Genomic DNA, 16,393 nt, shown 5'->3' with positions numbered 1-16,393 from the left:
ACCATTCCAAGAATAAATTTTGACGACTGGAAATTACCTGGAAACGTCGAATAAATGTTTACAGTTGGTGGTCTTACAGTTGTTACCATTCCTTTGAGGGCTCAAAGGAATTTTTATCGAAATAAATTGAACATTCCGGGGATATTTCGGTTTTTCCACCACTCGTTTATTGACATTTAAGAATCATAATCTCGTTTATTTCATTAATCACATTGGTTTCCTTTTTTTTCTTTTTTATTCAACATTCAAATATACATAGAAAATTAAAATTTCGTTACAGTCCCATTGACTTAGGTCAATCTTATTAATACTTGTTGTAGAATGATTACATTTAATATTCAAACTTTGGTTGGTGAATGACTTCAATAATTAGTCAGTCGTTATCATAGTTTTTCTATATTTCATTCATGGTTTAGGTAAAATTCTTATTCATTCAACTATATACATGAATATGAACTTGAATAATGAGTCAGTAAATAAATGCAATTTTCCTCGAAAATGAGAGTGAAGATTACCATTGAAGAATAAAAAGGTAAAAAGTATGTCCAGGATATTAACAACTGTAATGTCTCCAAATAATTAATTCGTTGAAAATGTGGAATTTGAAAAAAAAAAAGTGGAAAACGATCAAGGGCCTTTCGACAATGTCATATACATCCCCATTATCAAATCGATCAACATAATTATATGGTTTGAACCTGGACATGGACAACAATGTGAAAATCACTGGTCCAGAGAGAAATTTTCAATCAGCAAAGTGGCCCAGTATGTACACGCAGAATTCTCAAGTTGCACTGCACATCAGAATTCCAATCCCTTCGAACCCGAATTCCATCATTACCGATGTCTCACGTGTGCCGAGTCAATCCTAGAGTGGCTACTAAATGCAAATTCACTCAGATGCTGTACATAGCTAACATTCCAAAGATTACCCAATAGCTCTGGGTCAATTTGGGCTAATGAAATTACAAAATTAAAGAATATTCCAGAATAAATGGGGATCGACTTTTCCTCGATACGGTACATCCGCGGGAGTTCAGTTCGTCCATTAGATTGCATTCGATAGCTGTGAATAATTTTTTATTCTCTTGGCAAGCGGTTGAATTCCGGATGATAAAAGATATTAAATTAAATGGACTCACGAGATTATCACAAGATTTTATTAACCCTCCGAAAAAGAGACCTGTTGCATTGTTCCGTCAACTCGTACCAAATCGATTCTTCCCTTTAAACCAGTATCTTTCTCCATTTCAAAAGCCCATTTTCCATCATTTTGGCTGATAAGAGAGAGAGAGAGAGAAAAGTCCAAGAGCACTAGAATCATGGTGCAAAATGATAGAATACTAGAATTTCATTGGTTCATCACAAATAAAAATAAACAATCTCGTTTTTAAAATCTGAAAATATTCAATGATTGGGGCGACTTAGGGTCATTATGTAAGCACATTGATAAAAACTCATTCATTTTGCGAGCGCACAAGGGAAAATTCACACGTCCCTCAGCAAATTTTGGATTAGAATTAGAATTACTTGGAAATTGTCAGCAGATTTTGCCCGGAATCAGAAGGGGGCAACCCAGAGCTGAAGTAAACCGAATAAATATCCGCGTTGGATGAATGATTAAACCCCCTTCGTGACAATTGCTCCATCATTAATTCATTCGGACATGAAAAAATTATTTTGCCGTGTCAATCATTTCCTTCCATTAATTATTCCTCGAATCTCGTGTTCCAATTGATGGTTTCTCCAAGTCTCTCCTGTCATTTAGACTGTCGCATTGATAATTAATATGGAAGAGAATTCTTCAGCGTTTGTTATTTATTTTGGTGGAGAATTGTTTAAAGAAGGAGATTGATTGTTTTATAAGAAGCAACTTAAAACAGCTGATTCCCATTCTACCCCATACTACCTCACAATAATTGCCAAATATACGGATTTCCAGATACGCAGTTAACTCTGCTTCCCAATTAAGACAATTGGAAAATAAATTGTCGATTTATGAAATCTTTTGGTCAAGCTACCCTATAGAATATCAAATCAGAGATAGCCCGAATCATTCTTTGGATGAACGAAATCTTTGAATTTCACACCATATGTACAACTGGCCGTCAACCTTGTACAATCCTCCAATGATATGCCCTAGACCTGGGTCAAAAGTGTTCCCTGGTTACCGTTGTTCAAGCTTTCCTTCTCCTTGCTATCACTCCCAGTGGTGATATTGGACCTAGATGTCATAGTGATGGTTGTGGTTGATGTCTTGCTTATCAGCAGCCCCCTCTCGCCTTCCTCATCCTCAGTATCACCCCTAGATGTTCCAGATGTCACTATTTTATTGGATTGAAGTCTCTCAGCGCTGGCCTTAGTCTTTTTCGGAAACACGCTGTTTTCAATATGAAGTGTTGCATTGATATCCTTGCCCGCTGCACATGTGCAAGCCTTGAGGAAGCTCTTTTTGAAATTGTCGCTTAAAAAGGCGTAGAGTATCGGATTCATAGCGCTATTGGAGTAGCTAAGGAAGCCCGCAAGGAGAAATGCAGTGATGCCAATTCGCGATTGACACTGCTTGGGTGGTGTATAGATGAGGGCAACCTGAGTGATCCAATATGGAAGCCAGCACAAAACATAAACTGTGATGACAGTTAACACGAGTTTCGTTACCTTCCTGTGAGATCGCTTCTTCTCTTTGGACTTGTTCTTCGGTCCCACTGTCTGCAGCTTTCTGATCACCAGAAAATAGAAGATGAGGATTAGAGTCAGGGGAATGGCGAAACCCAGGACAAAGGAGTAGAGGGTAAAGGTTGTCTGACCACCGTGATCATCAGGCCAGAAGATGTTGCAGCTCATGCCGCTCTGGCTCTCACCGGTGTTTGCATACAGGAATACTGGTATCATGAAGAGGGCTGATGTTGCCCACGCACTCAGTGAAACTATTTTCGATATAAAGGGAGTTCGCATCTTGGGTGATGATATTGGATGACAGACTGCTATGTAGCGATCAGCTGACATAATAAACAGGAAGATACTGCTGGTGAATTGATTGATGGAGGTCGTTGTCATGTAAGCTTTGCACATTATCTTGCCGAAGGGCCAATAGCCGAGACTCATGGTTGTTACTAGGAATGGTATACCAATGAGGAAGCACTCATCGGCAATTGCCAGATTTACTATGTACATGTTCGTTACTGTCTGCATCTTTGAGAAACGAAGAACCACATAGATGACTAGTGTATTGCCAAGAAGTCCAACGACGCATACGATTGAGTACAGAACTTGATTGACAATACCGACGATAGGTACTGTTGCACCGCAGGTCTCATTGGTTATGTTGTGGGGGTCTAGGAAGCTTGAAGTGTTCTCGAAGTTCATGGTGAAGGGGGCTCAAGCATTCCTTCTGATGTTGATTACCTGCAGCAGAATAGATACAATCATAGATTGAATATTCCATTTTTTTTTCCTCATCATTCACCAATCTTCGAGCATTTATTTATTCAACTTTTCTCCACAGGGTTCCATCCTAACCGGTCACCAACTAAATTTCAAATTTGGCTTATCTTTACCGCTATTCATACCCTTTCATAAAACGACAAGTGCCCGTAGAATGCATCTCTCACTATAGATAACGAGGTTGTAAAGGGAAAAGTATAAAATTGACTAGGTGATAAAAATTCTCCTGTAAATGGACAATTCGAGGAATAGATTGTTATAGAATGAAACGAGCTTTATCCGAGAAATAGGTGGACATAATCCATTAGTTGATTGCCATTGATCTTTTTCATTCTTTTTCCACACTTTTGCCAGGAACTTTGAGGTGAAAAGGGTGACAAAGGTCTTTTCATCTTCCTTCAATTCCTCTTGAAAATCGATGGTATATCGATTCGTATATAGGCAAATGGTCATGCGGGCATCACCCTAACATCTATCATATTGCAACATAAAAAAAAATACAAAAATCCTTCCAGAGGGAGCTTTTGATGTAAAATTGTCTGAACGGAATATCAAAAATATTTATAGAACTAAGTGGTCCTCTGGGCTTTTGCCCATTCTCCCAAGGTAGTTCGATTGTTTTATGCAGATTTTATTCCACATTGCTCCCATTTTTTTTTCTTTTCTTTTTATTCGGGGACTATTTGAAATTATTCCCATGAAATTGAAATTTCTGCGTTTGGATGAAATTGTCTCGGGATGTAACAGAATGATGATGGACAGAAATGTCTCACGAAATAGTCATCGTCTTCCATTTTCCGAGATGGATTCAGTGTTTTCCTCCTGTCTTCATTCTTCCTGTTTTTCCATTGAAAACATGAGAGATGAAGGGAAAGAATATCCCACCGGAATTTTCATATTTAAGAAATGTGTAATTTTACTCCGGTGGTTGTCGTTTCTGTTATTTGCCATTACGATCGCTTACGGCATCAAGTCGGAAAATTATTAAAAATAACCGTCACGAGGGGGTCTCAATGAATTTCTTGTTTTTTTTTTTTTTTGTTCTTCTTCTTCTTTTTATCGTCTTATTGGGCATAAGCGCTGGAAGAGGTATAAAAATGGCCCAAGGGATGGTTTCGGTCGTTTCCTCGGTAAATTTCTATTTGTCAACCACCGGGAAGAGAGTGGATTCTAATACAGTTGCGTATCTCATGGATAAAATATGTGCATGTACTGCAAATTTCTTTGGGGATGCGTAGAGACAGTAAAAAATGAGAGATGAACGGAAACAAGGAGCGATAAATTTTCTGTGTGCTTTTTTTTCGGCGGCATTGAAATAGCACATAGGACATGCAGCTCTTTATTTTTCACGCCTCTCAAGAATTATAATGGCCATGGAAAGAGAGAAACGTAATGGGTGAATATAGGGTAGATCGAGATAAAATGACGGGGAGGAATTGATGAAGAACGAAATTTTTATGATTATTTTTATTTCTCCAGCCTTCGATGCTGAATTTTTTGCCATCTCGGTGACAGAAAAATGTCAATTGGCTAAACGAGAAAAACACAATTATTTTCTCCCACATAAAAATAAATACAAATTCTTCAACGAAAAAAATTCAGTTATTAGCTCATTGAAATTATTCTAATCCAACAACTCCAGAAATAACTCTTTCCACATATAAATTCAACCAACGCCAATAAAACAATAATAAATCACAGCGGTGTATCCTGAAAATTCATCCAAGTATTGGAAAAATAAATTGGCGAGTGTAGATGGAGTGAAAAGGGATTACCCAACATTACATTTGTCCAGTGAGAATGTTGTGTTGCTTTTTTTTTTTTTTTTAATTTTTTTAACGGATTGTGTATTGAAAACTGATGTACACATGCGAATCAACACGAATGAGTTTCATGGAGCGAATCAACGAAATGGATTAAACAGACGCATGGCAACATCCTGATAAATAATCCGGCAACGGCAGTGTGTCATTCGCTTCGGGTTTGACCAATCAATGGCCAATGGGATGTACAAATAGTAGAGATGAAGCAAAAAAATAGAAGAAAATTGGAACAGTTATATTTGGAGATAAAGTTTATCAAATTGTTCCTGGAATCTGACACTCTATGACCGGTCTATTTGCGGTATTGGCAGTACATTCACATGAAACGAGGAATTTAATGCAATATAATGAACCAACGCGTCGAATATTGCACATATCTATATAGTGGCATGCAGTCATGGGGAAATTTTATTGGAAAATGTGATTTCTAGGTATGGGTTGCAGCATTCGGATAAATTAGAATTTTCTTCGAAGGAGAAATTAATTCTGACATATATATGCCTTCTCTCGGGGGAAATTGCAAGTTTCAAATATCAAATATAACTCAACGCACGCTAGAATCTACCTCTCGCCATTGAATTCTGGATGTGGAATTAACTGTGAATCGATGAATCGCTAAAAAGAGGTTGGGGTAAGGTCCACCTGTTGTTAATTAACTCTCAAGGGTGAAATTTTCGGAAAAACTGAATGTGAGAACTTCATAATTCAAATAAATTCGAGATTCTCTTGTTTGACGAATAGAAATTGCATTCTTCAAATTGTCTTGAGCATTCATTTTATTTTTCTTTACTTTACCAAATTCCTAAAACTCTGTCATCATCACTTTAATTAAAATTCAACTGAGCAACTTTTCATGGCGTCCTGAGAATCCGAAAAGCCTATGATTGATAACAATTAATCCCTGAAACTTCCCTAATAACTATTAGTTAACCCAATAAATTTTAAACTCCTGATACTGAGTATATCGACATTTTTAAGTTGAAGTACTCGTAATGAAATTTTAATTCACAATCGGTTTGCTGAGTGCTCGCTGCTGAGTCCCCCCGTTAATTATTCAAATCAGCTTGATGCCGAGGATTAATTAATGCCGGTTGAGATTATTCTAACATTGAGGTGTACGTAGTACTCAGAGACAAGAGACACTGTCTCAATATCAGTATTTTTATTCAAATTAAATGATTGACGAATGCTGCTCAAGTCAAATAATGAGGTTTTTATTTTCCTCGAGTACACGATAATTTCCAAAGGGTAGAAAAAGTTTTTGAGTACTAATAAATGACCGTTACAATGAATTGCTGTTTTTTTAATTTAGCATTTTTCTTTTGAGTTTTTTTTTTCAGTGAAAAATAACGAAAGAGATTCTCGAAACGGTGATAATCATACTCACATTGTACATGACGGTATTTTAGAAAATAAAATTATTGCTTTTTCCCCTGGTGGTTGCACAAACATAGAAAGTGTATGAATAGACTTGGGAAAAATATACGATAAATTCACTCGGGTTTTATGCACTTGTCACTCGCCACGTCGTATTTCCTCATGAATCCATCTGCCCGTGATTTTGCGTTTATGGTTTGCCTTCAACTTCTTGGGAATCATAAATTTTAGATTAGGTGTGAAAGATATATGCAAGATATAAAAGAAAACATGATGTTTTTTTTTCTTTTCATTCTATTTGGAATTGAACAAGTCATTTAAATTTCAATTAATTTTCAATAAAAAAACATTAAATAATTTTTTATTAATTGGTTAACTGCATAGATGAAATGTAGGCGAGACCCAGGCAAAATGAGACATAGGATAAAATGGAATTTTCACTTTCAGTTGCCGGCAAAATAATTATCAAGATAATTGATAAAAAAAATATAATGAGCATTGGCAGACGATAATAAACACCCGGAGCTCAAAGTATTTAGGTGCACTGCAGGCCTCTCCATTATTATACGTGCAATTTATATCCATCGCTGATTAGATTGCTCATGGGTCCGTTAAGTATTCGATCGATTGTGGTGTATAAGACTACACCAGTGCCAATGGACATTAAATTGAGACATTGGCTACCGTTGATCGACACCCTTTCGTCATTATCTGTACCTACTACCACCAACACCACCAACACGATCCAATTAGCTTTCTATGTTGTTATAATGCCGCGAGGGATTAATTAGTCCTGATTACAACAAAAAACTGCTCACTTTGATCGAACAATATTATTATTTATCACCCCCACTTATTTATTCATTAAAAATGTAATATGTAATTTTTATAAATTACTGAAACAAGTCATGTGGTAATTCATCTAAAAATAGTTCATCTATACACACTGCAGAGGTTTAAAGCGAAATTCCGACAATAAAAAAAATAAAAATCCCCATTTTTTCGAATATTATCACTACAATAATTAACGAGGAATTATTATTATTCGCTAATTCGAAAATATGTCTCAAAAATGTACAATCTGGCGGAAATATTTTTGCCATCAAAATTCAAATACATTAGCTTTATTTTTATGGAGATTGGATTTATATAATGACTAATTTCATGGGCCAGTTTTGTGGGTATATATTTTAAAATATCTATGCACTAAGAGTTCTATCAATTTCACCCGAAAATCTGATAAAATTTTCCAGAGACCTCTGGCATTGACTGGATTTTATCGTAGAGTTGTTAATGGAAGGGAACTTTTCATCTCGGAGAATAAAAACCGGATCAACTTGAACGGGAAGCCAAAAGTTGAACCTGTGTGAGGTTGCGATAAAATTTAAGATAAGTTGCTACTACTGCGGTTTTGCCGATTAAACGGTGAAAGGAGAGGATGAGAAAAAGCTAGAAATTTCGTCGAAAGCTAGAGTTTTCTCTTCTTTCTTTTTTTTTTTTCTTTTTCACTGATAATGCCATGCAAATTCGATTCTCTCTGCGTCCACTTGCATTGGCAATACCCATTGTATCAGTGAAAACTTGGACGTAATTTCCCATAATTTTCCATCTCTTCTGTTTCGTCAGATCCAGCATTATTTGCTGTTATCGGATGTTGAGATCGAGCCGAGTTGGGCTAGAGTTCTCATTGGACATTGGTGATTTTCAACGCGTCCATCCCTCCTTGACCTTATCCTTGCATTCAATCAATATCGCCGAGGAAATCCTCATGGAGATGATTTCCGATACAATTTACCTTTTCTCTCTCTCTCTCTCATCAGAGGAAAAAATACATTCGTTCCGAACGTTGGGAGCGTCCTTCGGGTGGGAGTTTCCGGTTCGTTAAGTTCCCACTCTAGACGTCGTAATCGGGAAGAACCACTTGAGATGGAATATCTCTTGCCAATGGGAATTCGAGTGATTTCTCCGCTGATTTTATGGAGAAAACCGATGGAATGACTCTTGTTGGAGTTCAAGTTTCATTTCACCATGTGTCGAAAAACATTTTTCAAATATTTCTATAATTTACAGAAAAGTCGATGCGAAGATTTTCCGTTCGCTCGAGGTGATAATTATTCCCTTGGCGCAATTATCGTGACTCATTATTCCAGATTATCGCTAATCAAATAAGAGAATCAGGGAAAATAAGAAATATTGAAAGATCCAATGAGACTTAGGGAATCAATCCCCCTCCCCGCCCCCACGAGGGCCTCAATTTCCACTTCTCAGGCGGAAGTAGAATCCCTTTATTCTTATAGTGATTCCACAGTGGGAAAAACTACATTCATTTATTTTTTCACAATATGTCGAAAAAAAATTTCAATATCAATATACCGAATATCACTGATCTAAAGAATCTTATCTCCATTTGTCTAGCCTTCAATTCAATTATCTAAAGTGAAAGAAATCAATTGAAATAATGGAATCACCGGATAAAATTTGCATCCACCGAAATTTCCTTTTCCCTCTATCATCATTTTCTTTCATCCACAAGAAATTCAGCATTACCCGATTTGCACATGCTGAAAGCAAGGCGCAAGAATATTCCCTCGTGAAAGCATTCAGCTTCTTTACCTCTTGTTGTGGGCGAATATAGCCCAAGATTTACCTTTCGCTTCAGTTCATCTCTGTGTTGCGCATTTCAATGCGAACCGATCCTGATGTCTCCCTCAAAATGCCCCTCACATTTTCACGTATATCGATGTCAACTACAGCCAACTTTTTCACTATCTGTGGATTTCATGTTAGGGTCTAACATTTCTCTTTTCACTTTTTTCCTTTATCTTGCCTCCTTGTTTTTTTAATCCTCCGTTTTCTTTCTTTCAAGTTGTCGCTATTGGAGAAACAAAAAAAAAGCTAGACGAGTTCTCTGGGGCTTAGGGTCTCAATGGAAAGAGTCAAGTAACGGCAAATGAGGGTTATCAATATGCAAAATAATGGAGGAAAATGCGGATGATAAGGTGAAGGGAAAGGGTAAGGTTTGTCGAGTTCTGGCTTAATGGGGAATAATGCCCTTTTCTCTTCAAGTATTCACGAGTTTCCCTATTATATCGAGAGAAAAAAAACTATACTCAAATAGTTGAAACATGGAAAATGGCTTTTCAATGCTAAATAAGAAAGCCATTGAAGCAAAAATCGAAGACTCCTATATCACATTCTTCCACCCCAACCAATCTCGAAATCACTTTTCGCCTGAAATATTCTCAATGGAAAATTGTTCGAGTGCTGACTGAAAGGCACAAGGGGACAGCCGAAAATAAAACGAAAAGAACCTAGAACACGATTAAATCGAAAAATATATGAAAGAAACGAGAAATTTACGTGTGATTCATTTGACTAAACCAGAGAGAAAACATCACCCAAGATATACTCGTGGCAAATGTGCTCAATTGTGGTATTTTAAAGAGCCCAAAATGGTCAAGTACTTGAAAATAATTCCTCCATACTCGTCCACACGTCTCTCAGTGAATGCTATCCCGCGTTGTCCTCAGCCTCTTACCCACATTTTTTTTTTTTAATTACGATATTGTTTCCCCTCATATCTTGGACAAACCATTTTCTCCTGGCACCATCTAACCACTGTAAAATGGCTTCCGCCTCGTTTACGGTTATTAAAAAAAAAATCTCCCCCATCCATTTTTAACTAATGCGAAATGCGAATTATAATTAAAAGCGTTGAACGTGTTACAATTACATGGAAATGAGTATTTCGTTGTGGTCAAAGAATATTAAAATTATCAAGGGTATTTCGCAATTAAAATATTTCTTATCGATGGCGTTACCGAAATTTTATTTCCGCCGCAATAATAATGTATAAAAATAATTCACCTAGAGATATATCGATATTTTTTTTATAGCAATACGATTTTCGGTAGACCAATATTGACATTTCAATATATCGGTGCAATATTAAATTCATTGCACATTCCATCATTTATGCAACTTTTTCATCCTCGATACCAGAGATTTTATGTCGGCCCTAATCAAATGACAAATCACACATCACAAATCGTTTCATTCAAACACAAAGTTTTACAATTAGAGCCCAAGTTGTTCATCCGTTGGTCGATATTTCATTTCACTCAATGTAATTTTCATTGTTATACTTGTTGGTTTCGAATATGAAGCGAGTCCTCAAAGCTTTTCGTACGAAATTATTGATATGAAATTTCCTTTGAGCATTAAAACCCATGTCATCCTATTGATTTCACATAGTTAAAAATAGTATATTACGCAACAAGTACGTAATAGTAATATACTATTTACCTATTTTTTACTATTTATTTTTTCTTGGTTTTATTTGATTATGATGAAGTTTGATATCGCACTTTTTTTTATAACATTCTACCTCGAGGATGCTATCGTCCATCCTATCTTTTCAACTTTCAGGGCAAGTCGGTATTGCTTCGGAGAGTATCATCCAGATGGTATGGAATTTCACGTTTGAAATTACAAACTTTCACTATAATCTTCCATTTCCTCCGGGGATTTATATGAAATATTTCTCTCTTCAAATTGGATTATCGGTGATTGGATGAGTAGGTGGAGGGATGTTGCCATTTTCATTGCCTTATGAAAGATGAACATTTCTACGTTCACATTGATGGATTTGATAATATTAATATATTAATATTTTCATACTTTCATATATCATAGCAGAGTAAATATTTATTTCGCCACATTTTTTCATACATCTTTTAACACTTGCAAAACAATACAACAATCAAGTTATCAATTTATTGAAACTAATATGACTTTCATCATGTGCAAAAGAATGAGAAATTAATGATTCGGCTATTTTTCGTACCGAGGGAAATTCCCGGGGTCGACCCACGTCTGTGCCAGCTGTCCCGCCCTCGTCCACCTTTTTTTTTCTCACCCCCACGCGGTAGGGGGGAGGGGGATGAGTCGTGTCAACAATCTAATACTTGATAGATCAACGGTTTTTTCATTGGTAATGGAATTAATTTTCCTCTCACTTGGTTAAGCTGCCAGACAAAATGTGTCGTCGTCATTGTACCAATGGTTTTCTATCACGTCTTGTTGAATTCTCCCAAATACCGAGGTATATAATCAAGAAAAATAATTCCCATCAGCTAGACCGCATATATTCTCAGATATTTTTATTGAGGAGTGGACGGAAGGTGAATATATTTTCTTCATATAATGTTCATCAATTTGAACCAACTAATATAGTTTTTTTCCGAAACAAGTGGAAGAGTCATGGAGACAACATTGGATCGATATGGCCTTTCCTTCCACACTAGTTGTCCTCCTCTTCTTTCTTGTTTGCTTGCTCACAACTCCCTCGATCTTGACTCTTATTTCTACACTCCCTTGTCTACCCAACTTTAATACCCAACAGACCAGCCGTCACGAGTGTACAGACACCCTCCCTTCTTTATGCACTATCTCTCAAGCCTCTATTTCCACCACGAGCTTGAATTTCAGGAGTGATCAAACCTGAAGCGCCAACTGTCTCTTTCATTGGAGGGCAATCAATTCTCTGCTGATTCATGGGGTTAATTCTGAGTGGGTTTCGTGGGAGTTTGACGACACGCATGATTTTCTTCATCATCTTTGGTGAATTCTCATTGTTCAGAGGTTGTTCGAAGAAAAAACACCGAATAGTGCGGATAGAGCTATTGTTTGAGCAATGAAATAGTGAGGAGAAATCAAGTTCCGGATCAGATTTTATAATAAATATCAATAGCCCAATTTTTAAGAGAATTTTCAACTTTTCCATCCTGCTATATCACGAATATATTACTATTGATGCCATCATATTAAATAACATTATTTTGAATATTTGAATATATTCAAGAATTTTTCGGCTTAAACACACTGAGAAGATAAGTGGATTTACTACGTGAGTGCATATAATTCCTACAAATTATTCTGCTCCGGAATTTCTTTAGATTTTCATCAAGCTGGAGGCTACACAGCCCCTCGCAAAAGATATGTACATAAATAAAAGGTAAAATTCAAAGAAAAAAGGGAAAAGTTATGAAGGCAATTTCGCTCTTTTATTTGACTATTACCTTGACGAATTTTTTTCCACTCTCTCCCAAGTTTTTTTTTTTTTTTTTTTCACCGCAAATTAGTTTTCACCGCCTTTTCGCCCACTTGTTACACACGGAGGTGTGAAGGTGTCACCAGGGAAAGGAAAGGGTGGGCGATGTTTCGGGGGAAAAATAACAGCGAATGAAGAATATCGTCGAGTGAATATGAGTGTTGGAGATATTCTGGAGAGTTATTGACACAAGTGAAAGATGGGGGGCAATAGTTCAGTTGAATTGTGAGTTTTAATGAATATTTTTCACTATTTTATGGAGTTGCAATATCAGCTTTAGCATTGGAATATTTTTTATGTATTTCCTGCGTTGATATCAATGTTTCGATATTTTAATATTATATACTTATCATGATATTGTAACTTATTGCCAAGAGAAATCTATTCACCCGATCCTTAATATTACTCCAGCTGATTGGCATCCATCAGGATTGCCTGTCCGCAATACCTTTGAAGGATAATACCGAACTCCCCAAATCCCTCATCCCCGAACCCATTCCCAACCCACCCCCAAAAAATCATCTCCCTCTCGCCTGAAAACTCATTTTTCTGATTTATCATCCCTCCCTTTCTGAATTACCCAATACTCCACAATTACTGAAAAACATTATAGAGAAAAATATTGCCGAACCGAATATGAATAATTTTTTTTGGTATTGTGGCAATATATTTGAATACTGAAATGTATGTTACGATGAAATACCAAATGAAATCATATCAATACCTCAATATTGCACTACGTCTCAATTACTTCACCATAACACCTTGGCAGGAAAGAACAACCGGAAACCCACAAATCTAGAATAATGAGAAATGGAGAAAAAGGACCTAGGGTGCAAAACCCATTTTCATTCTTCAATTTCTTCCTCCTGGAGGAATTGTCCCTTGGTGAGCGCGGGGGGAGGGGGGGGGGGCAACAATATATTTCATATTCAAGAGGTAATCGCCTTGTGGTGAGTTACAGGAATATGACACAGACGTAATACAGGGAAAACACATAGTGCCACAGACAATACTATGAATGGGGGACAGGAGGGACACGGAGTTATGGCGCATGACAGTCCAGTGGAGAGTGAGGGTGCGGCAAACGCCAGGGCATACACAATATATATTCACCCTGTTCCTCTCATGTTTTTCCTCCGCATCTCTATTTGCCCTCTCAAAGCCCCCTCTCGGGGGTCAACTCACACCCTCCACAAATAATATATAAAAGAATATTTTGCAGATGTGTACGGGTACGACTGATGGTAGGCGGAGGGGATTGAGTTGGAAGGAGTGCAAGTGGGCTCTAGACGCAGCAAACTGGGATCCATGTGAGGCAAGGGAAAAATGGACACCGGACAAATGTTTTCTATTATGGGGAGAGGACGATGACAGTCTGGATTCTAGGATCACTTTCTATGGTGTTAAGGGGAGCGACTAGCTTGGGTGGATGATAGATTTCGATATTTGCATCGGGTACGGGTATCGGGTTTGGGTACGTTGACTATGATATTTTCACCTTTTCGACTGATTTCCTTGACTAATTTGATATTCTCCATCAATTGTGAAAAATTTCAATTGATATTGATAAAAATTATTGATCCCTGTCAAACTCAACCAAAAACAAGTATCCTCGAATCTGAAATTCGACAAATATTGTCGAAAAATATTCCCTCTGACTTCTCAAACTATCAACATTACACAGCTGGAATATACTTTGAATTGATATACCCCTGCATGAATTACGCAACATCACAGAAGCCGACGATATTGAAAGCAACAGGAGCGCGTGATCATCGTTGTGGAAAATCGAGGCACCGGGTTATTCATCAAATAGCGTGGTTTATACCCATGGGAATCGATATAACGACCCTTCTCCTCGTTTTCTCCAATGCAATTTTATACAGTATTGAAATGATGGAGGTGTGTTATTAATTTAGCTCAATACTATTGTTCGATATTTAGCTATAATAAGCATAAAGTTTTGCCTGTCAAGACAATTAATTGAAAATTTTTTTAATCTATTGTTCGATTACAAAATCTCATAAATTTCCATAAAATTGCCACAAAATTCTTAGAATCCCTCGAGTTTTTAAGGTACTCCGTGAAAATTGGTGAATTTCACGGATTACACAGTTAAAACCGCAAATATGTTTGAATTTTAATTGATAACAATTTTTCAAATATATATATATATATATATATATATAATTGAGAGTTCTGCCGTTCACAAATTTAGAATGGCTTCAGTTTTTCACAAGTGAATATCAAATTCTTGTTTTATCTGCGGCCCCATTCAAAAGCCCATCGGTAAATATCTTTCTTCTTTGATAACAACCCTCCGGTCTATTCTAAATTCAAATCCCAACGCCGCAAAATGCTCAGCAGGAACTTAATCTGTGTGTCATATTCATTCCAGCGCTCTAAACTCATAATGCCCCATAAAAAAAATTTTCATAATGACTAGAAAGACTTTATTTTCTGACGCTCGAGGGAAAGGGAAAATACTTGACGTGTAGCCAATATGTATTTTGATATTAATCTTATTTTATCTAGTAGGAACTCTTTTTTTTTTTCCCGCTCTATTCAGAAAAAAATAGCGATACATCTTTTTGTAAAAATGATATTATCGGACGGTACATGGGGAGCTCAACGTATGGGAGAGGGTGGTCAGGGGAAGGTAATCGCCTGCGTTAATCCTAAGGGTAATGATTTTTCATCGGAGTTATTCAATCAGAATTTGTAATACATTGATTGACGATGTCCCCCACTGAAATTTCATTATTTTCCCGAAAGCACCACTCACATTGATGCCCTCCATTTCCCAATAAATTTACCTCTGATTAACTGATTTATCCACGTAATTCTCAATTTTGATCTTACCGCGATCCCGCGGAGTTTCTATTCCAATCATAACAAAAACAAGAATGTGAGAATTTCTCGTTTACCTTTAGGTGACGCTCATAGGTTGTTGATACTAGACAATATATCACCTCGTCGGGGTATGCCGGTGGGCATCAGGACTCAAAGTGAACCACGTGACAGTTTCTCCACCGCAACTCCCACAAAAATCACCCCTCTGTTTTTTCTTTATTTTCCTCCCGAACAAAACGAAACGGTGAATGCAAAAGGGAAAATTACTCAGAATGTGATACGGACAATTGATGAATGATCACCCAGAGCGTTTTCACCGCATTGAGAAATCCAAACTGACATCACGAGTGCGTGATGACGACTGGCTACAGTGGGGCGTCGGTAGCAAACAGATTTTGGAATCTCTAGCAGAGAGCCGGCACCGCCGTTCCTGAGCAGGCGCACACCCACAAAATCAGCCTGTGGCCAGGCACCTTTGAGACAACGCCGAATATTGCGATAAGGGAATTTTCACGTCTCTTTGCGGTCACCGACACGTATGAATGAAAAAAAAAACCCCCTAATGATTTTAATTGTCATTGGTTCAACCCCTGGGGATTTAGCGCAATGGATAAGTTCGTTTAAACATTTAGAGTGTTTAGACAAGTTGAGACAATGGGAAATAACCACTGAAAACAAATATATATATTGAAATAACGAAATTTCCATTGAAAATATCAGTGTCCAAAGCACCCCAAAATTGACACTACAAAAGAATTTTGCGAAATTGATTACTATCGAG

The 16,393-nt window shown here is 37.1% G+C and overlaps 1 protein-coding gene across 1 annotated transcript; it reads right to left on the bottom strand.

Moving 5' to 3' along the window:
- Positions 1–290: 290 nt before the first annotated feature.
- LOC105269924 (somatostatin receptor type 2) lies at positions 291–15,957 on the bottom strand. Its single transcript, XM_011310534.1, has 2 exons — positions 15,687–15,957; positions 291–3,405 (listed from the first exon to the last, which is right to left on the bottom strand). The coding sequence occupies exon 2, from the start codon at positions 3,364–3,366 to the stop codon at positions 2,140–2,142; it is 1,227 nt and encodes a 408-aa protein (XP_011308836.1). The 5' UTR covers positions 3,367–3,405; positions 15,687–15,957; the 3' UTR covers positions 291–2,139.
- Between the last annotated feature and the right edge of the window lie 436 nt (positions 15,958–16,393).

Source organism: Fopius arisanus, unplaced genomic scaffold, assembly GCF_000806365.1.
Source record: "Fopius arisanus strain USDA-PBARC FA_bdor unplaced genomic scaffold, ASM80636v1 scaffold00077, whole genome shotgun sequence".
Taxonomy (NCBI): Eukaryota; Metazoa; Arthropoda; class Insecta; order Hymenoptera; family Braconidae; genus Fopius; species Fopius arisanus.
This window is presented reverse-complemented; position numbering and strand designations above follow the sequence as displayed.